General features: G+C 44.0%; 1 protein-coding gene and 1 long non-coding RNA gene across 3 annotated transcripts; both read left to right on the top strand.

The window, feature by feature from the left end:
* The first annotated feature begins 1,599 nt into the window (after nt 1–1,599).
* LOC144180577 (uncharacterized) lies at nt 1,600–24,652 on the top strand. Its single transcript, XM_077708908.1, has 6 exons — nt 1,600–1,732; nt 2,751–2,874; nt 15,530–15,702; nt 19,626–19,689; nt 22,672–22,737; nt 24,323–24,652. Exons 2-4 carry the CDS (start codon nt 2,767–2,769, stop codon nt 19,672–19,674), a joined length of 330 nt encoding a protein of 109 aa, XP_077565034.1. The 5' UTR covers nt 1,600–1,732; nt 2,751–2,766; the 3' UTR covers nt 19,675–19,689; nt 22,672–22,737; nt 24,323–24,652.
* LOC144179381 (uncharacterized) lies at nt 3,974–11,107 on the top strand. 2 transcript variants are annotated; one of them, XR_013324216.1, is made up of 5 exons: nt 3,974–6,891; nt 8,196–8,337; nt 8,526–8,685; nt 8,773–8,895; nt 9,384–11,107. It is a non-coding gene; the product is annotated as an uncharacterized LOC144179381 (long non-coding RNA). The 2 variants fall into 2 exon arrangements; XR_013324215.1 differs by having other exon boundaries at nt 8,773–11,107.
* Nucleotides 24,653–25,139: the final 487 nt, after the last annotated feature.

Consider the following 25,139-nt stretch of genomic DNA (forward strand, 5'->3'; position numbering starts at 1 on the left):
GTCGTGACACTTTGTTACTTTGCCAAAGTTGGAGGCCATACACGTGCCACTGAAAACTAAAGCGTCGGAACGCGCTCGCAAAACAATCTGGCATCAACGCAAAAAAAAATCATGATGCTTTTTATGCATTCGCGTTCTTAAAGCACGTGTATAAAATTGTTTTCTTTGTTTGTTGTTTTCTTTTTCAAGTACGATGTGGGCGCACAACGACGGGCTGCGCACAACTATATAGTTGAACGCATAGTTGTTGTGGTTGCAACTTTTATTTCTTGAGATGTGGTGAGGATGGGGCTGCGTGGTATGGGGTGCTGCAGCCTGTAGTTGTCTTAAAGCGCAGAGAATAGTGCCGCACAAACCTACAAGATGTGCTCTAGGGGTTCAGAAAGGCGCTGTTGACGGTCAGATAAAATGCAGGTGTAGACCTATACTATGCCACTCATGCTAGACTGCTTTTAAAAGGCAAATTTGTGATGACGCTGAGTGTGTTCGAAGAATTCACCGGTGTACCAGAGAAAGTAGAGTCATAAGTTACGGGGTACGCGTTTTTAATAGACATTCCAAAAAGCGGGATCGGTTGAAAACTGCTTGAAAACCGCTTGAACATCGGTTGAAAACCGCCAAGAGGCCCGAAGCCGGTAGTTTTTATGCCGAAACCAAGGCGATATCTCAGCAGTCCAAACATATCGCGGTAAACGGCCAAGGACTATTCCCGGGGTCCCAACTTTCTTAAAACACACCTTACTGCTTGTACAATAGACGAGGCATCTCGAAAAAGTTCCTGGTCATCTACTCATTTTCACGTCGCCCTGCCAAAAATGTAGAGCCTTTCCAATGCCCTGAAGATGGAAGACCAGCAAAGTTCTATTGCATGTATGATGACTTTTTTGTATTCATCGCATAAACACACATGCACATGAAATCTTCAGAAATATTTCGAAGTTATTTTTTTATAATTTTTTCGGGATAGTCTTCACAAAACAACACTTACAACCGTTTTGTGTAAAAATACCCTCTCCGTAAACACCCATGTATTGACAGCGAACTGGAATTCTGTAACGTTCACAACTTCCCTGTGAGTAACTCGGGTTTTGAAGTGTGTGTTGTCACAACGGACAGGGACGCACCGGTGAGGTTAGCGAAGGGACTGCAATTTTATTGTTTACCCTTTATTTCTGCACACACATTTATTCGCGACTTCCTCTATTTGCTTCTGCAAAACCGCCAAGCTAGCCCACCGTTAGAATGACATCACCTAAAAAATACTGAAAGCCAAGGTGAAAACTTCGGGTAAACATAGGCCTATTCCGAAATATCCATTTAGGCACTTGCCAGGGCAGTTCCAAAAAAAAAAGAACTTGTCCAGGAGCGTGGCGCCGCCAAATATTCTGATATTTGCAACCGTGGCGAGACACAACCTTGCTCAAAGCTATATATATAAAGATCACTTTGAACTCCGCTAGAGCAACCTTGACAAAAAAAGAACTTGCGCTGCTTATTTTTCATTTGTTTTCTTCCTTGCTCCGCTTCGAAATAGGAAGCGCGCCTGCTTTTCTATTATTCGTGTGAATTATTAGTTCAGCTTCCGGCAAAACAGAAGAAGCAACGTCACATTAACTTCCGACCCCTTAATGCCTTTCTGCGCTCTTTAAATACGCCTCAACCAGTTGGGTATTACCACTGCAACACAAACAGGCGGCAACGATTCACTGCTGATTCCTGCCGGACAAAGAAGGTGAGCCATGTTAATATACTCTTTGATGAAGGTGTGGGTACGTGGTTAGTATTTTTTTTTGGTATTTAAGTACACTGCAGTGCGATATATGTATATTACTTGTGGTACCGGGGTCCTAACACTACACCGTGGTTCCCAAGAACAACACCGTGTCCCTACAAAACCACACCTTAACTGGTAGCCCCTTCCCAAGGTCCGATCCTGGGCATGCAGTTCCGCCGCGCACTAGCTCAGTCCTGTGATGATGTTGTTGTTGTTGGTCCAAAAAAAATGGCTCGTACCCACTCAGGGGGATTGGCCAGGAAATGGTCCGACCTAGCTCGTTCCCCTGTCCACCTCTTCGTCGTCAGCCGGCACAGGGTGGTGCGGGTGGCCGCCACGTAGGATTGACCGCAGACTATGAGGCAAAGAAGAATAATGAAAGAAAATCAGGAGAAGCTGGGCTCAGCACTACAACGGCCATTAACGCTACTTCTAAGAGCACACAAGCGACGTGTTCATAGCTTACTTACTAGCAAACTGTGCATCTGATGCAAAACCGTGTGCTCCAAAAACGAAATAATTTAGATTCAATTCATGACGCAATCTTCGCAATAAACATTGCACCATGTTGGGTACATCAGGAGGTCCCACAGTTACAGGCTGCTGGAGGTATCTAATAAAAACACACTAATCAAATACACATACGCACAAAATAAAATCAATGAAAATACTAATGTACAGTTGAATTGGTTTACGGACTTCTCCAAGACCACATAAGTTTTCCCTGTCTCTGAACTTAAACTGCAGCGCTCTAGGTGTTACAATTTTGACTGCATTTGTTCCGTACTGACTAAATTAGGATTCGAAGCTTTTTCACTGGGGCATTTAGCATTAGGTGGGGTTCCCGCTCTTGAGAAAATTTGTTTTCGCCTGTGTCACGGCTGCAGTGGCCTGTCTGCGAATCAACAATATATTTCCTTGCCTGATCAAAGCGGCCCGGAAGCTTTAAACGACCCTCCGTACACTTTCCCCACAGGTGCAGTATCTTCACAATGGCTGCCTCGTTCAAGAGCAACCCGCTACATCTGCCTCTTCACGCTGTCCTGGTTCTGTTGGCCCTGATGCCGGCGGAAGCAATTTGGACCAAGGGGTTCTACGATGTGACTACCTCAAATTATTATTCAGACGTAGCTGCTTTTTTCGGCTTTAATTAAGTATACTGAAACGGTTAAATCATGAACCAACTGGCAGCAAAAATTGAAAGTAGTAGGAAGAATAGAGTTTGTCTTTTAAAATTTACGGAAGAGATTTCTGTTTCTCTGTAATAGTTTTTTCATTGGTAATTTAAGAAGTGCGTATTGAGCTGCTGGGCCTAATAACAAGAATTTAACTCCTGAGAAGCACGGTCAAGAGATGAATGTAACAGCGAAGCGGTTGTTGCAAGACTGGCCGAAATCTCCGTGTCCGTCCCTCAACAAACCCCGACCCTGTCACGTAACCACTCATGCAATATACCCTTCATTTGTATCGGACTGGGTACGGATGGATAAAGGTTTCACGCACCATGGTCGGGGTGCCCATGTCCACCACCAAAAACAACTACTTCCTCTGCACTTTCTACCGATGCCTTTCAACGGTCAGTCGTCCTGCTGGGGTACAGCATGAGGCCAGACTTCTTTCTCCGTGTATATTTGATACCGGTAGCACCCCTCGATGCCCGGGAGGGGCACTTTACTAATGACATTCACGGGTATAACACGTGTAGATATTTCTGAGTTGTCGCCACCATTTAGTTCACCATGGAGTTGTAAACATTTAGGAATTTCCGCTGCTATTAATACACCGAGGTGGCTGCTTTTCTGGGGGAGGCAAAAGCGCAAACGCCCGTGTGTCGAGATTCCGGCTCACGTGAAAGATCCTCAGGTGGTAAACTAATCCGGAGCCCTCCACTACGGCGCACCTTATAGACCGGGTGTAACTTCGACGCGTTACACCCAATAATCAATCAAATCTGCTGTAAATGCAGGGGCTCCTACCGGAGGCGTGTGGTTATGGGAAACGGCTTGAACTCGTGTTTTATTGGAGTTATCCCAGAACGCATTGTACCGAGATAGAGTGGTCAAAAGACTGCTTACCGGCAGGAAGTGTTATCCGAGTAGGTGTGATGGGTAAACATCAGTCATAGTTTTATAGGTTGTATTCACTGGCGTGGCGCGCATGTCAGCAACCATGTGTGTCGCCTTAACAACAGGTACACTCTTAATCTGGTTCCATGTAAGTTCCAGTTAAACGGGGCGATCCACATATTTTTATCTGGATCCAAACGAAGAATAACTGGAACGAGAGATATAAGTGGATCTTATCTGGAACTGTCCATTTGTTTTCTTTAGGTTTGTGTTTATTATGTGGAACCGAATAAATGAGGCGATGCGCTGTCGGCCGTTCCAGTTACTGTTCCACTTATGTCCCAGTAAAAATTTTGGACAGTGCTTTTGTATATTTTTTGCTCGTGTCTTGTTCCACATAACTTGTGCGCTGCAGTGAAGTATGCACTGAATCGTGCATTAACTGGAACAATGAACCACATATATATTTGACGCGCTTTGGCGCACAAGCGCACGCACAAGCACTTGCACGCACACGCCCACAGACATAGATACAGACACGAACGCACACCCGCGCACCCACACATACACACACACATGCATGCAGTCACACACGCACACACGCACGCACCACATAAAATTTAATAAACTTCGTCGATATCAATGGAACGGTCTTAGAGCAGTTTACTTATATAAGACGGCTAAGACGTATTTTTAGTGACGTTATTTGACAGAAAACAATATGTCCACTGCTATAACAACACCGTACAAAGCATGAAAGGTGCGAGAAAAGGGTATCTTAGCGAAAATAGAAATTTCACGAACCCCTTTCAGGTTGTCTGCGGCGCTCAGACCGCTTTAGTGAATATCGTCTTTTGCTAATTGCAGACGCGCAGTACGTGTGAAATCACCAATGACTTGAATTTCAGAAGGACCAGATGTCCCCAGGTTCTCCTTCTGCATTTGGGATAGAGCCGTGGTAGTGCTGAAGAATTCATTGGGCTTTTGTGGATACCTCATAAAGAAATATATATAGTTGTTGAGACTATTGCAAGATCTGCATTTGGTTCACAAAGCGTCGCAGAAACATTGTTTTTTGCTCAATGCTCAGCCATCAGCTCGCTGTGTGCACAATTTTAAGTGCTTTACAGGAACGTATGAATGGCTACAATCTGCTGTAAAATAGGTACTTAGTCCACTTTATTTATGCCCTGATGCGGTATATACATAGTGTTAACCGACTGTGCCGCATTTTACACTGCACGCAGCATGTCACGAATGCAGTTATAGATGCTTGGATGTTCGTTAGCATTTTTCGTCTCGTGCATGCTATTAAGGGTGACTCACCTGATCCAATTCATATGGGACTCACTAATTCATGGCGCAAATTCATGAGACTTACTAATTCAAAAGCACCATGTACCGATACAAGAAGTTTTACAAATTCACAGTAATGACACTAACGACCTGGTTTGCTTCTTCTAGAAATACAGTAGACCCTCGTAAAGACGAACTTGGTTAAAACGAACACTGATTAAGAACCACAACATTTTTCTCTTGTAACGTCCACAATGCAATACACCTCCACTTAAGACGAATTTCGGATAATACGCATACATTTTTACGGTCCGTTCGGGTTCGTCTTAACGGGAGTCTGCTGTATATCATTTCTTTGCAGAGATAAAAAAAAAAACAAGAAACGCATTTTGGTTTATCCAGTCTTCACTGGAAGGTGCTAGCGGTCTCACCATGCGAGAGTTTTATTTCTTTGTTTCAGTAGAGAAGCGACATATATCTAAAATAAGCAAACTAGGCCGTTGTGAATATCGGTATGTATTTGTAAAACTATTCGTATTGGTGCACGATGGTTTTTAAGTCCGTTGGTCATGACGTAGTAAGTCCGATAGGAATGCTAACATGCGAGTCCCTTTTAATTTCCACAAGCAAAAACAAGAGCCTTTTTGCAAAGAGCGGTTGACTGGGTGAACGGAACTAAACCTAGATATACCACGTGATACCTGCATTATTTTGTATGTATTAATGCTGAAATGACATTGTAATTCCTAGTTATGCTGTGCAGTAACGGCAAAAATACGCAGAGTTAACTTGCTGTTGTTGTGTCTTGTCATAGTAATTGAAGTTCATTGAATAACCCGCCTTCTCCAGCTGCTTCCCCAGTTGCTGTTTTCCTGTATTATTGGTGTTCAGGAGGGAAAAGGGCTGGGAAACGGGACGATGTATTATAACTTACTAATTAGCTGTAAGTAGCTTTATATAACGTGGGTATCTAAGAGCGTCGCAGTATATTTTATTGACTACGGAAAGGCTTGTTGTCAAGAAAAGCAGTAAATGAAGCCACGCCCTTTTGCATTCATTGTAAACAGTAACGGAGAAATTGTCATCCAAAGTTAAGCTCGGATATCGCACGCACTCACGGCCCTCCGCGAGAAACAACTTTAGCCAGTACTAACGCGCTACCGCGGCTATTATCTGAGCTTTGTTTCGGCCTCAGCGGGCGTAAAAGTCCGCTTAGACGCATACGCCCGTTTTCCGAATCCAATAAAAGCCATCACGTGTGCCGAGTTTGTATGAGTTCTTATGCGGGCGCCAAAGCCACCGCGAGAACGAAAGTACGCCGAAGCCATGAGGAAAAGACCGCCACTCCAGTAGCGCATTCAATGCGCATGCGTCAGCAGCAGCACGGCAGAGCTGTTTTTGCGTTGATTCACGGTACAGTGGGGCTGCAACGGGTACGATGACGACGGATGAAAATCGGGACTGCGTCAACACTTTAAACGACAGCAGCGCTCCCATCTTCCAGGATTCCCTCCGCTAATTTTACGGTCTTCCGCATGCAGCGCCACCAGTGGCACTCCCAAGCGGGTTTCTCAATTGCTCGCGCGATGCGCCTGATATTTACTAAAGAAATTCTCGGTCACGCTGGCGAGAACCGTTAGCGCCGTTAGCAGTTTAAATTGGGTTGATTGCGGCGTGCAACTGCGAATTTTTTCATATCCCTGGGCTGTATTTCCTGCTCGACGATGTGGAGTTTTGCCAGGAGGCGCAAAAAAGGTCAGTGCTGCTTATTTATGTGCTGGTAACGGTTGTTGTTCAGTGACATCCTTGTTAACTGCGTCCGATAAACATACCGCGTCTATGCCCGTTGTTCGTGTGTCGTTCATGCTTGTGGTCGCGGCGTGTAACATTTTGTGTTGGAGAAACGTTTGCAGCCGTAATTTACCAAAACTCCCGTGTTCGTGAGTCAGAGTCGGCTGGACATTTCTGACTGCGTACGTCAGAAGTTCCTGGTTTGCGCGTTTCATGAGTGGATGTTCCCTTACTGTGTGGCTTTGCTTAGTTGTATATTGACGGTAGCTGTGTATGTCTGCGGTAGCGAATCTTCTCGGGTTAGTCGCTCGCGATAATCGCGCGTGCACACGTGTACAACTTCCAAGCAAGTTTGTCGGAGCGTCCGTCCTTAGATTTATTGGTATTTTTAAAACTTGCGTGGTAATTGCGGCGTTGTGTTAGTCTGATGAGTAGAATGCCATTTACTGTGCTTACCAGACCGGGAGTCTTCGACCTTGCCCGTTGCGCGCAAGGTAGACGCTATTTCGAGTTGTGTTGATGTGCTTTCAAGGCGTCAGCTTACGTTTATCTGTGCAGTGTGTTATGCAGTTCCATGTTTCTTCCAATTCCTTTGACCAATTGAGATGATCTATTTTACATTGCTGTGTTATGCAGTTCCATGTTTCTTCCAATTCCTTTGACCAATTGAGATGATCTATTTTACATTGCCTGAAGTGTAGAGAAATGGAAGGGACAGTGGTTGTTTTAGCAGTACCGCAGTAACAAACGTTTCTTTTGTAGAGGGGAAGAAATATGTGGAAACACGCAGCGGGTATATAGAAAGTGTGCTGCCGTTTCTATGCTGTTAATGTCAGTGGTAACTTGAGACTTCAGGATAATTATTCAATATCTATAATTAGTGGTTGCTACTTCACGAACCGCGTTAGAAATAAGCCACTCTTGCATTTTTATGCCGTCAATGTCGGTGGCAACCCGAGAGTCGAAATAATTTCCGACAACGCTCCGGTGATAAGTTCTTGCATCACTATGTGCACCCAACATTAACCCATTTCTGTGCTTCCTTGAACTTAGAAAATATACTGCGAAAGCAGATTGCTACATTCTGTATTCGATCTGTGTAACCTGTCCAGATGCAGACTATGGCTGACTGTGGATAAATTTGTCTCTACACTGGTAGTTTGCGACAATTGTTTTCCTTTGTATGAAGAACAGAAATTAAAACGAATTATTTCCATTCCTTACATATACCTGTGAAACCATGGCTGTGGCATTCACTGTGGCTGAAGACATCTTCGGCACGCCGAGGCGTCGTCGTGACAAGTGTGACAGAGTGTGAATGCATTGTGGAAGTCATAAAGCCACGAAAGAGTGCCTCTTGAGTGTTGCGTATTATACAGACGTTCACCACTCCGCATGGAGCAACGACAGGTGAGCCTAAAAATGTTCAAATATTTTTATATTTAAAATTGTGGCGCCTGAAAACGCTACCAGGGCTCGTAATGCAAAATAAATTTTAGCACAACTAATCAGGCCTTGTACGAGATCTTGTGGTACTCCCTTCTTAGAGGGAAGCGTAAATTTATGCTTCGATATTTTTATACTGTTTTTATTTCTAGGAAATAGGGCGGACCGGGACTTAAAACAATGGAACAAGGAATGCATACTGCCATTTTCCTGGTTCTTGAAGGCGTGTGTTCACCGTTCTTGAAGTCGTGTGTTCACAAAAAGGAAACACGTGAAAGCCGTTGTACGGGATGAAATCATTGCATTTTACAAGTAAGTACGCACTCCCACTTCTGGAACTTTGATGGTCCCTTTTTAGGTAGTTGCATTATACGTATTGGCTTCGGAACACCATTTCAGTGACAACTTGACCTGTAGGTGAAAACGACAGTAAGAGCTTTTGGGAACACGTTGGCAAAACTTTCCTGGAAAATCACTCCGAGGAGGCCCTGCCAGGAACGCCTGCATCCTAATTTTAGTTGGGTAAGTTGGCATTTTATTTTTGTGGGACTCAATTTATGGTAGTGTTTATTGAAGCTGGCATTTTATTTTTGCGGGACTGAATTTGTGGTAGTTTTCTTTGTAGCAAAATCTTACTGTTAAGAATAAATCGTGAACTCCAAATTGGGAAATACCTTCACATTCAGCCTGTTTCGGATGCTGCAACATGTGGACAAAAAGACTATTATTTTGCATTCAAGTTTTGCAAACATTTTGCTTTCAGATTGAGAGTTGCTGCTGTGATAATACGGCGCCACGGCCACGCCCAATGCGGTTGCTTTCCAAAATTAGAGAACTGCCATTGACAGTCTGTGCTAATATTTTTTGTACATTGTTAGCAGCATTCCCAGAAAAGAAACCAAGAAATCGCTGATATTTCAATCAATTACTGTGCTATAAAAGGGGTATCCTAAGCAACTCACTCATTTAAAGCCATCGTCTAACAAAATTTTCTTGTTCCTTCCTTAAAGGTACATGACGTGGTCCAGTTATTCTCGACGTCCAGTTATTTTGAGGGAAGAGAATGGCAGCGTAAATATTGTCTGCAAGAAACACGTCATGGATTTTCCGCCTGCATTGTCGCATCAAGATGTGGTCATCCTCCTCGCCGTATATTTCATCTTAATCTCCTGAAACTTATGCGACTTTGGAGAGTTCTTGGGACTTTTGCAGAGTTCTTGGCCATTTAACAGTGGCCTGGTGTCATTTAAGTTTAAAGCTCTGTTGAAAGACGATGTGGTCACTCTACTTGGGGTTTTAAATTATTGTTAGACGTTTAAGCCTATTCGGAAAGATATGTCGTGGTTCAAATGATTGGTAGATGCAAGCGGCATGTCAACTGCAAAAGTGAAGTCGTGCTTTCCTTTGCAATTTTTCATTATTGGCACAAAGCGCAGGCTGCCTTTGCCGCTGCTCTGTTACTCTGTTAATGTAGCTAATGGCACTGCACTGTAACGTTTTTATTATTCAAGTGCAGCTCGAAATTTTTTTCCATGGCAGTGCTGCTGTTGATGGATGCAAACGTGAGAGTAATTATTTACACAGACGGTTTGGGGTTTTATTAATCAATTTTTGTACTGTATCTTAGCTGACACCTAAGCCCTAGAAGAATGCGAAATATACATATTTGGCTTGAAAAAGTTGTTTACTTTGGACAAAGTTGCATTTCTCGCTTGTTAGAGGCAGTGCTTTGGTCACAAGCATACTGTCGTCATGATAGTATGGTTTGTATAGCACGCAACTGAATTTTACCTCAGATAAATGTTTCGGCTGGAAAAATGCTTCCAAGTTTGCTTGGTAAAATTGGTCACCTGTATGTTTCAACGCTACCTGGCTTGGTTATTTGGGATGTCTGAATTGTTCTTGAGGGAACTAATAACGTCTTTACAGTTAGGCTGCTTGATAAGTTTTAAAATGGGTAACATGCTCCGAGCTATCTAGTTTGTAAAATTTTGTAAGATTCACACTGGGTGCTATGAGCTTTTTTTGGATAAGTTATTTTAAATAGCTACAAATTTTCGGGGAAAGAACGCGGCTTCAGTGAAAGGCTTTTTCAGGGCGCGTATATAGTCGGTTTTGGCTTCAGTTAGCTTGATATTACAGTTAGCTTGATATTGATATATTGTGTATGTTTTAGTTGTGCAATAGTGCCACATGCTTCCGGTAATTTTGTCTGTGCAAATGTTAAATTGTTAGTATTGGCTCCGGTGTTCTTTTCCTACACTCTTGCAGGTCTTGTGATAATCCAACCGTGTATGGCTTGTATTTTTGGCTTTTCCCTACAATTTAATAGCAAACTGCATTTTTTGGAACCGGGATGCGTAAACATGGTATGGCAAGCGCTGTGGGTACTTCCGCATTTGCGGTACCTAATTTCATGTCATAAAACAGCATATTTTATGCTCACTGTTGTGTAATGCATTTTGAGTTACTGCGAGGGTAGATGTACAAGTCGGTTTGTGACGCGGTTGCGCTTAAAGCCATCTTTATTACCCACGTGTTTTTAGCAAAAAAGAATGTTAAATATTAGCAAAAATAGGAAAATGCCACTTAGATCGTTTTGGCCACTTGATATCGTTTTGGTATTTGATCCTGTACGCAGGTCATTTTCTGCCCAAGTGGAAACAGATATGTCTCCGTATCTCAAATGTACGCAATAATACGAGCGAATAAAATTTCCTTAGTGTTTTTAAAAGCATTGTATCAGTGCTAATAGTTGGTTTGGTGTGTATTTTAATGCGAATCTTGTTTCTTTTACATGCAGCCAAAACCCAGAACAGGATTCGGCGGATGAAGCCAAAGTCTCTGTGTGCCGCTTCAGGTATCCCAGACCAACTTTTATATAGAACTGTGCTCCGATAGGCAACTGTTGGGAACTGTCAGGGACCACACTGCTGCGGCGGTTTCTGTTTTCCAATTGTTGGTATCACTGTGGGCCATATGTCAAGGCTGCGTTAGAATGGTGCTTGCGGTTTCCTTCTAATACCAATGCATCCGCCAGCCTGGCAAATGACCTCAGTTTATACCAACAGGAAAGCAGATATGTTGGAAAAGTGGAGTCCCATAGACAGCTTCTCAACGTCTATCAGAACACAGTTTTATATAAACAGCTGGTCTGAAGGTACCTGGAACGGCGCACCGGATAAATCCATAATCATTTTACGTGGATCAGTGTTCCAGTAACTTACACTACCAGTTTATTTGGAACAGTGATCCGTATATTTTTATTTGGAACGCCGATCCAGATAATATAGCTGCAAAAATATGTGGTGCACTGTTCCACTTACATTTTCAGGATATGTGGAACACGGTTCCAAATATATAAGTGGAACTTTTTTGCAAAAAAGTTCCAGTTACTAAGTGGATCTTATGTGGATCCAGATTAAGAGTGTACGCGCGGGCTCGGGCGTGGTGGCGCACGCATAAGACTATGAGGCGTTCCCAGGAGCTCAAAAGCATTACCTCGACGTTACCTACTGTTTCGCACAGCGTCCTACAGCCTACCTATCGCAAAACACGAGCGAAGTCGTCGGCACAGATCAGCTGATTGTCAGTTGCCGTGTTTTGCAAACGCAGACGTATCGGCCACAGACCGCTCACTCTCTCGGGGAGCACGTCGACTTCGGACACTTGCCGAGAGATGTCGCTAGTTTCCCTAAGAGCAGCGCTATAATTAAACGACGTGTATAAAACATAGCTATACATTAGTTTCTTTGGTAAGATGACACGTCCTTACCTTGTTACATAGAGGATACCATTAGCAATCAAAGGAATAAAACAGTCAAGTTGGTTGCGGGCAACCGACGACCCGATTTCAAGAAGAGCCACTAATCATCACCATCATCATCCCGATGCACTCCGCTACCGCCGTATCTCAATCGCCGTGAGCTCTAACCTCAACTTCTTCGGAAGCAGTATTTGGGTTTTCTATTGAACGAATATACCACGGACAGGTTGCGCAATAACATGTCCCATATCCGTGTTCGCAGGCAAATGCGCTGCAGCGTAGGCATTCCGTGTGTCGTGAGCGTTTTCTTTCAACACCGTGGTTCCATTCTTCGTTGGTGAGGAGGCATTCTCGAGGGCAAGTACCAGCAAGCAAGTACCAGCAAGTATCAGCACGTAATGTCACTGCGATTATTCATATCTGTTAACGCCACGGCCGACGATTGGGTTATTGACGATGCAGAAGAAGGATGCCGCGGCCTAATTCTTTACGGCAAGATGCGGACGCGTGCACAGACACGGTGGGCACGGGCATGGTAACTTTCGGTGTTGTCAAGACAAGAAATCGGCCGCAAAACTTTTATGTGAATAACATCTGTAATAAATAACACGGGCTCCTGCGGGAGTCGTGTGGCTGCAAAAAGTCCCAACAGACGTCGCGCGCTGATCGAAAATTGCCCTAAACTGTCCTTCCTGAGCGGTGTACCTAAATTACTCGCTCGCCTCTTTATATCCTTCTGGGGACAAAATCCTGCCATTGGCTATTGGACACTTGTATGGGCAGCATTTGTAGAAAAAAAACGAACTGGATACATCGACCGGCTGAAACGTAAGTGGTATTCAATTCGCTTTTGGTTACCAATCCCAGTCTAAAATCACAACAGGAATACCGCAAAAACCGAACAAGAATTCTTGTCGCAGGGTAAAAAACTTTCTTGTGACAACAGAAATTTTGTTGTTACGACAAACCCTTCTGTTGTTACGACACACATTTCTGTCGTAACGACAAAGTCAATTTTCTCAACGACAAACATTCCTGCAGTCACAACACAACTGCCATTTACGCTACTATTCACAACGGGAAATAACATTCAAACCACGTGCAACTACTGATGGCACATCAGAATCACGACAAGCAAGGAATTCGGCACGACGGAACATCAAACTTAGGACAGGAATACGACACACGACAGAACATCAGAATCACGACACGGCAAGAATACAACAAGACGACAGTGCGACACGCGAAAATACAACAAACCGCAGAAAATGTTCTTGTCTTTTTCAATTGGGGTGCTTCCTATACAAGTGTTTACGGGCTGTAACGTTAGTGAGAAATCTTAAAGAACAAGCAATCTTCCCGAACACCTGATTCCCCTTTTAGGTGGGTGTTTTAAAAATACATTTTAAAAGCTTTTTTTGCAGTTGTATGCGTTACGTAAATCAACAAAAATCTGTTCGATACCTTAAGGGGCTCGCGATAGAAAACGATATTTGTGAAAAAATATTTTACCAATTTTTCTTCCCTCAGGGGTAAATTTGCAAAAACTGTAGCAATATTGAGCTCCTATAGCGTAATGGTAATCTGCTTCCTAAAATTTGAATCCTCTGGAACGATCAGTTCGGCTGGGCGTTAACTTCACCCGTTAGGTGTTTTCGGCCCGTTAGGGGTGTAATTCCCGAAAGTCAGGATCGTCCTGTTAGCATCGTCGCAAGTCGAATTCTTTTGAGCCGGTTTTTCGAATTTGCATGAGCTACATTTATCAGCGAAAACCAATTGGATATATTGCCACAGGTGTTCTGCCGTAACTCTTTCAATTGGATATATTGCCACAGGTGTTCTGCCGTAACTCTTTCGTAGGGTTATTAGGTTCCTGCCAGTGAATGGACCATCATCAGATCGATGGGAGCAGATAAGACGAGGACGCGGAACACGCTCTGCAGCTTTTAGTTGCTTGGCTCTCACCGCCAGGTGAACTGGGATCTGTACACCCCCCTCCCTCCCCAGCTTAGTAAACATCATTTTTTTCTGCTTGTCACTCATGAACATATAAACCAGTGAAACATACAGAGGCGAATCTTTAAAAACAACCAACTTGCTCCGAAACTCAGATTCGTACCAGTAGTGTTGGTGAGAGCAAAACCCTAAAACTATTTTAGCGTTTTGCTCTAGTGCAACTAAAACTATTTAGCTGTTATTATGAGCAACATATGGCCGCACAAAGCACTTCAGTATTTGCATGGGTGAGCAAGATAATCACAATTTGCGAAAACACAATTTTCTCTTTTGCTCTGTTAGAGGTGTCATTCCCGAAAATTCCGCCGTAGTGACTCCCTACAAAATTCGAAAAATGTACTTCTGAGGTTTCAATTCTGTTTCAAGGCTGGGTGTTAATGAACCAATCAATCAGCCAGTCAGTCAGTCGGGCGCTACTTTTGATAGGTACAGATGCAGTACGCAGAGGAAATCTTTTTTAAGTACTGCCCTGGGGCTCTGCACTTCGATAGGAGGTTGACATCTGTTCACCTCACCTCAGTGGCTGAAAAATAGACGCGCAACATGCCTCGTAACCGTTTTCCGTAGGTCAACGCGACGGGCTCCCAACTAGATTTGGAATGGAACCTCAAACCAAAGGGTTGACACCAAACGATTCTCAAACGCGTTCTTACGTTTTTCATCGGACTGGCTGCGGGTATCCACAAGCTAACCCAACAGGTATTCACAACGTACTTAGAAGGTCAGGCAGTTACTAAATATGGGCATACTGGTCCCTCTCGAATTTACTCAGGATTTTGAAGTTTTTGCAGCACATTTCTTTACATTTTCTATCCAGCTGCCAGAATAAATCATTCAGCAAACTGCTAAGAGATAAGTGCGGTACGGAATAACGGTGTTAGTTCTTCTTTACTGTTTTCTTTGGGCCCGGGGAGCCCGGGAAACGAGGACTACTCGACACGGGTGCCGAGAAGACAGCGTTTACTTCACGCTAGGTTCGCGCGAGGGAAGAGAATGTGAGTGGAAAGATGAATATAACGGCAGAAAGAAGATGATGTGAGGGGGAAGATGCCTGCCTTAACGAAGCCTAGGTGGGCAGGAGCGCTTTTGGGATATTTGAAACGTCTTGCTCTCAATCGCACGATAGGTATGGCCACTGAAGCGGCTGCGTTTTGCTTGCGACAGCGTACATAACAATTCTGTTGAAACCGGAATGCACTTTTCAGCAGTTTGGGATTTGAAGCCGATAACGATGAAGACAGTTGGATTTCCAACAAGCGCATTGAGCCTCCAAATCCTACAAGGCACACAGAAGTGATCATAATTTGTGCGTTTATAATCTTACAGTGTCTCTCCAAAAAAAGCAGGGTTAAAGAATGGCATCTGTGCTTGCAGCTCATGCAGCGGCAGCCTTTGATGACGTACGAGTGCTACCGATCGGGGACCACTCTTGAACCAGAAAGCACCGTCAACTACGCAATTCTTTGGGACGGCACGAAGCCGAACGACACGAACGTCGTGGGAACCACGTGGTCTGAGACTAGGGGAACGTTGGACAGCTACAGAATGTGAGTCGATATTCGTTCTTTCTGGCCTTGAAACGCATGCGAAACGCTTAACACTTGTGGTGATATGTAACAGCGGCCACTCAGTCGCTGCTGAAGCTGCGCGTCAATACCGTCTTATGTGCGCATCTTTACGATATGTATACCGGCACATCCACGGTACAAGATGTAAGACAAATAGGCACACTGTGAGTAACCACCCCGCAATCTCTCGTTAACGAATCAAGGGGGCTATGTGATGCCCACGTTAACGCACATACTTCAACTGCAATAGTAGAAACCGAAGCTGTGGTCTGACTACGCGCATTAGATGACAGCAGTACTGCCATAAAGAGCGCGCATCGCGGAGATTAGAAGTTCAGATGAATGCGAGACAATGTTCCTGTTCTTATAAATTTGTTGCTGAAGGCACCGCTCAATGAGGATGCCGGTGCGTGAACTCATTAAAGAGCCCTTTCTTTGCTAAGTGCGACGAATGTGTAAGGTAGCGAACGGGACAACACTATTTCGCTTCTAGTACAACACCTGGAGGAGGTGATGTAAGCACGACCAGGGGGAAAACTTCGGTGAAGAAGCACCACAAAGAATAAATGAGAACAGCGAAGCTTCGCCACGTAGCTCTGGTAGAATATTACAAGGTAGCAAAAATATTTACAACCTGCTTGACAAATACTCGCAGCGCTGTATTAGCCCCTAAAGCATTGTGCTGCAAAACTCTAGTTGATGGGCGTCACTTGCAACTATGGTGGCTACTTTTCTTTGAGAGGCTGGGAACAAAAGCGCCCGTGAGGGCGAGATTTCTGGAGAAGAAATGAATAAAGAACCGAAGGTTGCTAAAATTAGTCTGTAGCCGTCCACCACGTCGATCCTGACAGACTAAGATTGCTCTTAAGCATAATCCACTTAATTTAAATTTCAGCTTTGCCTCACCTGCTTAAAACCCCTGCAGGCATTGAGGTTTTATTCAGAGTGAAAAACAGGCGTTAATGAGGAAGGGAGGCTTCTAGTGCGGCCATTTCCTCATATTCGTCACTGCATAAATGTGAACTGTTGTTTTAAGTCAAGCTTATTACTACAAGGACGAGCCCACCAAACACCTCGTAGCATTACTCTGAGCTTCGAGCTCAGACAAAATTCAAGCAAGCACCTCGTGCGGTTTAGCGGCGCCAATGGGGTCTCCACCAACCATGATTCGGCCACCTACCGAAACAATTCGCGGCGCCGACGGCTTCCGCAGTGGAAGCATCTAATCGCTTGTTCCAAGGGAGTGCGCGCAGAGCCGAGGATAGGGGAAAGAGGGAGGACAATTTCAGCTATGGTAAAGCCAGCGCTTCGCGTGCTTCCGCAGTAAGAGCATCAATTGCTCGCCCGTTCCGAGGGAGGGGGGTTGCGGAGAAGGGGATAGACGGGAAGAGTAAGGGCGCGTACCATGAATAAAAGATACAGGAGGCACTGGCTGCCTCAAAGTTCACTCCGCTCCCTTGCGCCTAACGAGCTGACTGCGCCGGGCAGTGTCTGTGCTTAGCCGTGCAATTGTGTGCACGCTAACTGCGCGCCCTAGTTCGAAAACCGAGCTGTCGCTTGGCAAACTTGGTTTAACCACATTCAACCATGCCAAGCTTTACGGCACCGGTTGCGTGCATTCTAGAAGCAAAGCTCTTTCTCATAGATGAACGCCGACCGCGCTCGAGAGAAATGAAATTTCTTCATACGTAGTATGCTAAATAACTTCGCTGCTCATCCACTTTCAGAAAGTGGAATAGCTCCTAATTTTTGTCCATAGGTTCCCCCATGTCTTCTCCACTAGAAATGCAAGAGAAGCGTAGCGCACACACGTACGCCCCAGGACAGGCACACGCACACGCACGCGCGTACAGTAAAGGCGCCTGGCGTCCTGCTGTTCTGCTGATAAACACAAGGCAGCGGCCTTCGTTTCCGGATGCTGCAACTGTTTTTTTACCCTTGAGGAGCGAAGGAAAAAGTGTCCATGTAAAAAACGATAAAACACTCCCGTGCCGAAACACATATATATATACCGTGATGTGGAATGTTAGCAAGGGCATGTATTGCCGGTCTTCTTTTATTTTTAGCTGCCTTGTTTCGAGTGGGGTCCACAAACAGGCCGTAAATCTTTCCATAGCGGTTCGTTGTCTCCGTTTTATGTGTTTTACACCCGGTACATCGCGACGTCCTTTCTTTACAGCGAAGTTGTGCATGTCTCGGTTCCCCCATATACCGTCCGTGTACAAAGTGACGTCAACAAAGAATCAAACGCGCTCACTCCAGAGGTAATGCAAAACGTCCTGTAGCTTTCGCATAAATGAACGCATCTTGAAAAAATATTGTAACGTGGCGGCAGAGCCAATGACTGGAACGATGGTTGAAGGATGAGGAACAATCTATTTACAGAATTTACAATGCAGCCATAACAGCGCGCGCTTGGACCCAGCCACTTCTTCGTCGTCCTCGTCGTCTTTTGTGATGAGCCATGGCTGTATGGGGTATTGGCCGCCGGGTGTCCCGTGACTGAAGGGTATATCTCTGGCTACAGTGCGGCCGATAGGCGACCACCAAGTTTTAGCTTTGTGCGTGGACCCACCCCGAAATTCCGATACCCAAACCACTTCAATTCCTTCTGTCGAGGATTTCGCCAACATGATCGCTTCCGATCTTCCCGCAGACCAAGCTGCCGCTCTACGCCATCTTTTGAGCACCTACCGAGACATTTTTGACTTCGATAATCGTCCTTTGGGTCAGAACATTTCCCCTCTCTTCTCCTCTCATTCGCATCCTCACTGCATCAGAACATTTCTTGTGATGTCGACCGGGATGGTCGCCTTCGACATGGGGGCTATGTCACGAGGTGACGAAGAAGGGCGCAGTAGGGTATGCGCCGCTGTGAGCCCGATGAAGAACGACGAAGAAGAGCTGTGTGTGGGGCGTGCAGCCTGGGCGAACGCTCGGACATAGCTGCCTTGTAAATAATGTAAATAGGTCATCTCGTACTGTAAATAGATCGTGTCGTCATCCTCCATGGTTCGCCTCATTCCCTCTGCCGCCACGTAACAATATATACTGAATATAGCTGTTAGAATCACTCTATGATTACGCTGAGTTTCGTTTATTAGCATTATTAGTTAGTTCACCGTAAAGCTCGAACGTTTCAGAACTCCCGACATCTCTCGATACATGGCCGTCTACGCAGCGAGTATTGTTACAAAAACGGCTGTAACCCTTGTTTTGTCCAAACGATCCCGCGAAAAAAATTATATGACAATATGCCGCTAAGACAACTCTATCGTGACGCTGAGTTCTAATTACTCGTCAAAAATAGCTATTTCACAGTGAAATTGTAAACGTTACAAAAGTTCTGACTGCTGTCAATATACGGCCATCTACGAAAAGAGTGTGGTGACAGAAAATGGAACTCTTATTTCTTTCACAACTATTCCATAACAAACAATGGGAGAATTGGCCGGCAATACAACTCTACCTTTAGGCAGAGCTTCATCTACTTTTTGTAAGCACGTAGTTTCCAGTTAAGATGTGAATTTTGTGGCATTACGTCTTCTGTCAGTACGCGGGCTTCCACGGGAAGGGAACCGACAGCCACATTCAATAAAAATGTAGGTATTCCCACTTTCATTCAGCTAATTACTCGGAAGAACGTTCAAGCACTACTTACAAACAAACGCGTTTTGTTTCGTTCGCTCTTTGGTCTGCGCCCAGCTTCTTTGGTCACCCATCACGAGCGGAAGGGCCTTAATTCTTTTTCCTTCTCTTCTAAAATTTCAGATTTTTATTTAAACGTTATAAAAGTAAACAGAAAATTATTGTCTCGGGTTTATTACGTTACTAACATTAAATTCGTGCAATAGAGTTCACGGGTTTTTTTTGTTGTTGTTGGCTTTTTTTTGTTATTACAGGGGCAATCTCACGACATACTACGACTATGCACAAAAATTGGGAAACTGACCAGTGGAAGTGGCAGTAAGTTTTTCCTATCTGGTTTTCGTAATAAAAACGGACTCGATGTTCAGGTGAAGGAGAATGTAGCGTGGTACTGCTGACGCTTTTATTGTCTATCTTTTTTTTTAAACTCGCTGAAAGGGCCCTACAGCATATTTAACGAAATGCTAGAACAAGTAGAGGAATATCACTACCTCGGGCAAGTTGTCAGTGCTGATCCCAACCACGAGAAAGAAATTCGGCGCAAAATAGGTATGGGCTAGGGTGCACTCGGCAAGCATTCCCAAATAATGAGCAGTAAGCAGCCTCCCTCTTTTCATCTTTGCTCCTATCACACGTTCAATCCTGTACAGTTAAACAAAATGCAAAAAATAATAGCATCACCAGCAAATCTATGGCTGACAAGCAGATTGCTAACAGACATCCTCAAACGTGATAACCTCTACAAAAAATGCTAAAGAGCAGCTGTTTAACACGAATTTTCTCGCTCGCTGCAAAACAATTTTGCAATCTAATAAGCACGCATCTAAAAGATGCTAAAAAAATTATTACGAACAAAAATTAACTGAGGCCGAAAATAGTACGAGAGAAAATAGGGAAATCCTTAATTATTTTTTTAAATAGAAACCCATATCCGCATAAAATAACCGCAGTTGTTTACAATTATGTTATTTATAGTGACCCAACTGACGTCGGCGATAAGTTTGCAAAGTTCTTCTTTAACGCCGAGCCCACCCTGCCTCCATTAAATGTAGTGGTCTTAGATTGCCTACGTCATTTGTTCTTTCTGTTTCTCACGACTCCAGATGAATTACTCAGCGTAATAGGTACCTTAATAATGACAACTTCTGGCCTTGATGGCATTCATCCCTCCCATATAAAAATAGTAGCTCAGCTTATATCGAATGCAATCTTTTTGATTGGGAATTTATTGCTTAAAAGTGGTGTTTTCCCGCATGAACTGAAGCAGGCTAAAATAATCGCCGTACATAAAAAAGGAGATACTTCGTTACTGAATAACTAGCGCCCCATTTGCGTCTTACCCTATTTGAGCAAATTAATTAAAAAACTGATTTTTATACGATTGACAAATTACCTGAACAAATTTAATATACCATCTCCCTGTCAATTTGGCTTCTGTTCCGGCTACTCCAGTGACCTTGCGCTTATTTCACTTACTGACCAATTAAAGAAGGCTATCTAAAAAGGCGGTTACTATGCGGGAAGCATTTTCATCGACCTAACTAAAGCTTTGGAATCAAAAAATCATGACATTCTTATTAATAAACTTGAAGCTATTGGGATAACTGGACCACCGTTATTATTACTGCGTAGATATCTTCGTAAGCGTACACGGAAGGTGGTACTTTCTAATCTATATTCCTCAACCAAATTAACTAACATTGGCCTACCTCAGGGCTCCATTCTGGGGCCCCTTTTGCTTTTACTTTATAATAATGATTTGCCGAATTGCCTCTCTTCATCCAGTTGTATATTATACGCAGATGACACCACAAATTTTAACTCCGATACAAGCATTATGTCCTTAACAGAAAAACTAAACTATGACCTGTCCCAACTTGCTCGGTCGTGCCGTAATAATATGTTACAAATTAACGGGTCTAAGAAAAAATTTGTCGTATTCACTTCACCGTAAAAACCTTTATTTTCTATTGCCCCCACTAGAATTACTCGAAAAAAATTCCCTATAAGCGACTGCTCTAGATAGATGCCTAGGCGTTAAACTCGACAGTAACTTGAAATTCCACCGACACATTACATATACAGGGAAAAAATTATGTATGGCGTAAGAATACTGATTAAATCTCGGCTTTATTTTCATCCCTCAACACTAATGTCACTGTATTTTTCTTTTGTCCATTCACACATTACATACTGCATTATTTCATGGGGTAACACACACACCACTCATCTTACTTTAGTTCAGACAATTCAAAACCAAGCAATAAAAATTGCCACGTCAAGCCCATTTCTCACTAACGGTACTTCATCGCTTCATGAAAACAATATAATAACTGTTCAATGAACTTCTTAAATATAACCTTGGTATTTATATGTATAGGATAACAAACAATCAACTTCCGCACTTAACTTCGATTCTGTCAAATAGCAATTAACAAAACCTTGGTATTTATATGTATAGGACAACAAACAATCAACTTCCGCACTTAACTTCGATTCCTTCTAAGAGCAATGTTACGAGGCCTGCGAAAAGCAATAATTTTCTCCTGCCAAAAGTTCGCACTAATTGCGGCAAGAAAACCGATTATTTTTCTAGAACTACTTTTTGAAATAGTTAACCTTTTCACCTTAAAGCATCGCATTCCCTAAATGTAGATAAAACGAAGTTCAAAAATCATGTCAACTAACTAGCCTGTTCTTCCGTTTCATAATTGTTTATCGTTCATTGTGAGTTACTTTTTGAAATAACTTGTTTTTGTAATGAAAGTGTGTGTTTCTCGATTTTCACTTATTTCTGTAACATTACAAGCGTATATTCAAACTTCATTGTTCTCAATTGCATTTTACTGAAGTTCTGTTTCTCTGCTATCTAGATCAAAACTTTTCCCACTTCTACATTGTACCATCGGAACCCTCACAGTCTCTGCGTATGGGACTTCTTGCTGTATATCTTGCTGCGGATGAAAGAAATACGTAGGGTGTCGAACAATTCCGAACTGTCGAACAAAATCTTGCGTGCAATCCTTCATTCCTCGCACTGCGTATGTCTGGAACAACTTCCCCTGACCATTCGCCGCCACTGAAGACCATTGCCTCTTTCGCGCTATTTTACCTAATCCTGGGACTTCAGCAACCACATAGATAAGTTATAACCTAACCTTTTTTGTAATGTCTTCTCGTTTTGTTTCTAACCCGCCCCCCTCTGTAACGCCTTCAAGTTGGGGATGTAATATATTACATCAAATGAACAAAAATTAAATGAAAGTTTTTGTACTTATGATCATCTAATTTTCGTTTCAGCGTTCAAAGAAAACGTTGAAATTGTGCTGCCACCCTACGAAGGAGAAGCATACTACATGAAGTTAAGTAAGTTTCTCTTGGCACGCTTTTTCCTGGTAACCATAGGCAAATAGATTCCACAGAACCCGTCGTGATTCCACTTTACCTTTCGCACGTATCATCTCACCTAACAGAAAAGGTTTTAGGTCTGCTTTTCCGCAAGTTTTTTGTTTTTTATTAATTGAACGGTTGCGGTTGAAAACTTAATTTCTGACGTCGACGACAGATGAACTTTCCTAAAAGGGCACATTTTGCTGAATGAATTGGACTGATTGTGGGGTTTAACGAGCCGACGCTGCTGCTGCTGATGATGATGATGCTTAGCGGCTTCCCCTTTGTAACGGGGTGTCGTTGCACAGCGACCGTAGTCGCAACGCCACTGTACAATCACCTCGCCAAAAAATAAAACAAAATAAATAAAAATAATATAAAAATAGAAATAAAATAGTTTTACAAAATTGTTGTGCTAGTCTGACATCTTTGTTCGCATGTCTTCCCAGATTGTTCTCTGCTCTTTTCCCACCAAAATTTTAACCTTCTTTTACTAACCTATAGTGATGTACAATTCACTTTTCCGCTAACCTTAAAGACAAGGGCCTCCGGAAGCTTCACAGGCGATGAGGCGCGCCCTAGTGCAGGGCTCAGGATTAATTTTGACCACCTGGGGATGTTTAACGTGCGCCGAAATCTCGCAGTCGCGGGCGTTTCTGCTTTTCTCCTCCATCAGAAAAGCGGCTGCCGCGGCCGGGAATCGCACCCGCGTCCTCGTGCTCAGCAGCACAACGCATTAGCCACTGAGCCATCGCGGCGGGGTTGTTGAATTAAATAGGCTGAGACAATTACTACGTCGCGTCAAATTTGTCTCGTAACAAAGTAGGATTCCTTCCAAAACTGCACCTCTGTTGGTAACTGGGGGAGTCGGCAAAATATGCAGCCGCGTAGCTATGACCACAACTTCTCCATCTACACAAATGTCAAATCGCAGCGCTTTTTACGCAAAAGCGAGGTTACCCATGAATAGTAAAAACGGTTCAATGATCCTTCTCCCCCATTCTCAGCGGGAAGCGCTCAATGTCATTCTAACAGGCGCGAACTGCGGCACGCTGCTCAATTCGCACATCCTTCCATCGGCCTTCTCTCCTGCGCTTCTAAAGCTCCCTTGTGTGGTTTCTGTCGCCTATAGTAGCGGGTTTTTTTTTTCGTCACTGTTTACAGCATCTGCAAGTTGCACGGAGTCTTTATTGAATGTCTGCAAGACTCTCTGGACACGCGGAAGCGACAAGATCTCCCTCTGCATTACATAAACGATGGCTCCGCCTTGCTGACCCCTCACGGCGAGCGTGATTTCAAACTGTATATGTGACGGACATGTGCGATACATCGAACATAACAATCTTTGCAGCGCTACGCTCCACGAAAACATCAGTACATTTGTAGCACATCGCTGCGGAAGGAGGGGGGATGTAAACTTGTTGAATGCGCGCTTTCAAATCTGCTGTTTTTTTGCCGCGTCGATATCCCATTAAACTGCGCTGAGAGAATCGATCGATGAGTCGCACATTTGTCGCAGCGCCTCGCTTCTTTGGATAACTCCGCAACCTATCTATTGCAGCTATCACAAGCGAGAACAACCGAGTGGTGTACAAGATCTACGACAGATCTGGGAGCTGCCAAGATGCGACCACGCTCTATTACAAGACCTGCAGCGGCCAGACCCCCCAGTGCAACCCCGCTGGGAAGAACTGTACTCCAGACGAATACGGCTGCTCACAGATGCAGTTCACCCGCTACCCGGACGCTCAGCCGTTCCCCGTCTGTGCAGAATACCATTCTTGCACGTGACTGTGCAATCATGCGCTGAATTTGTTACACGCCTTTAAGCAGACCATATCGCACTAGCACCTGCGCATGCAACTCAAGTAATTTTTGGCAATAAATGTTGCACTTGAGCATGAAATAATAACGTCTTGCTATTTATTTTATCATTTTTGTCTCTCCCTAGTCTCAAACAGCCATTTTAGGACGAGTCCGCCGTTGTTGACCGGCCAGGCGCTGAAGTGCAGTGCTGTTGAGTTAAAGGGTGTGAATTCGATCCCAACTGCAGCGGTCGTTTTTCTGATGATGCAAAATATCGAAAACGTTTGGGTGTGGAGATATCGGCGCATTTGAACGAACCCCGTGTGGCCTAGTGAAGTCCTAAGATCTCCACCACGGGACGTCTCATAGCCAAGGTGTAGCTGCGGCGGGTCTAAATCCAAATGTTAGTACGTTTTATGGTGACTGTGGTGGTGAGATGTACTGTTCCGCCAATTGTGAAAGGTGTAGCAATCAAAGTAAAGGCGGGTTGGGAAAGTAAGACGTCGTAACGCCGTGTCCTTCCTTACTTTTAGGTCCCCTCATATGCGTCCATTGTTCCGCCTTTCGACATG

This window comes from Haemaphysalis longicornis, unplaced genomic scaffold (genome assembly GCF_048455015.1).
Source record: "Haemaphysalis longicornis isolate Haplotype H1 unplaced genomic scaffold, Haemaphysalis longicornis Haplotype H1 scaffold_4, whole genome shotgun sequence".
NCBI lineage: Eukaryota > Metazoa > Arthropoda > Arachnida > Ixodida > Ixodidae > Haemaphysalis > Haemaphysalis longicornis.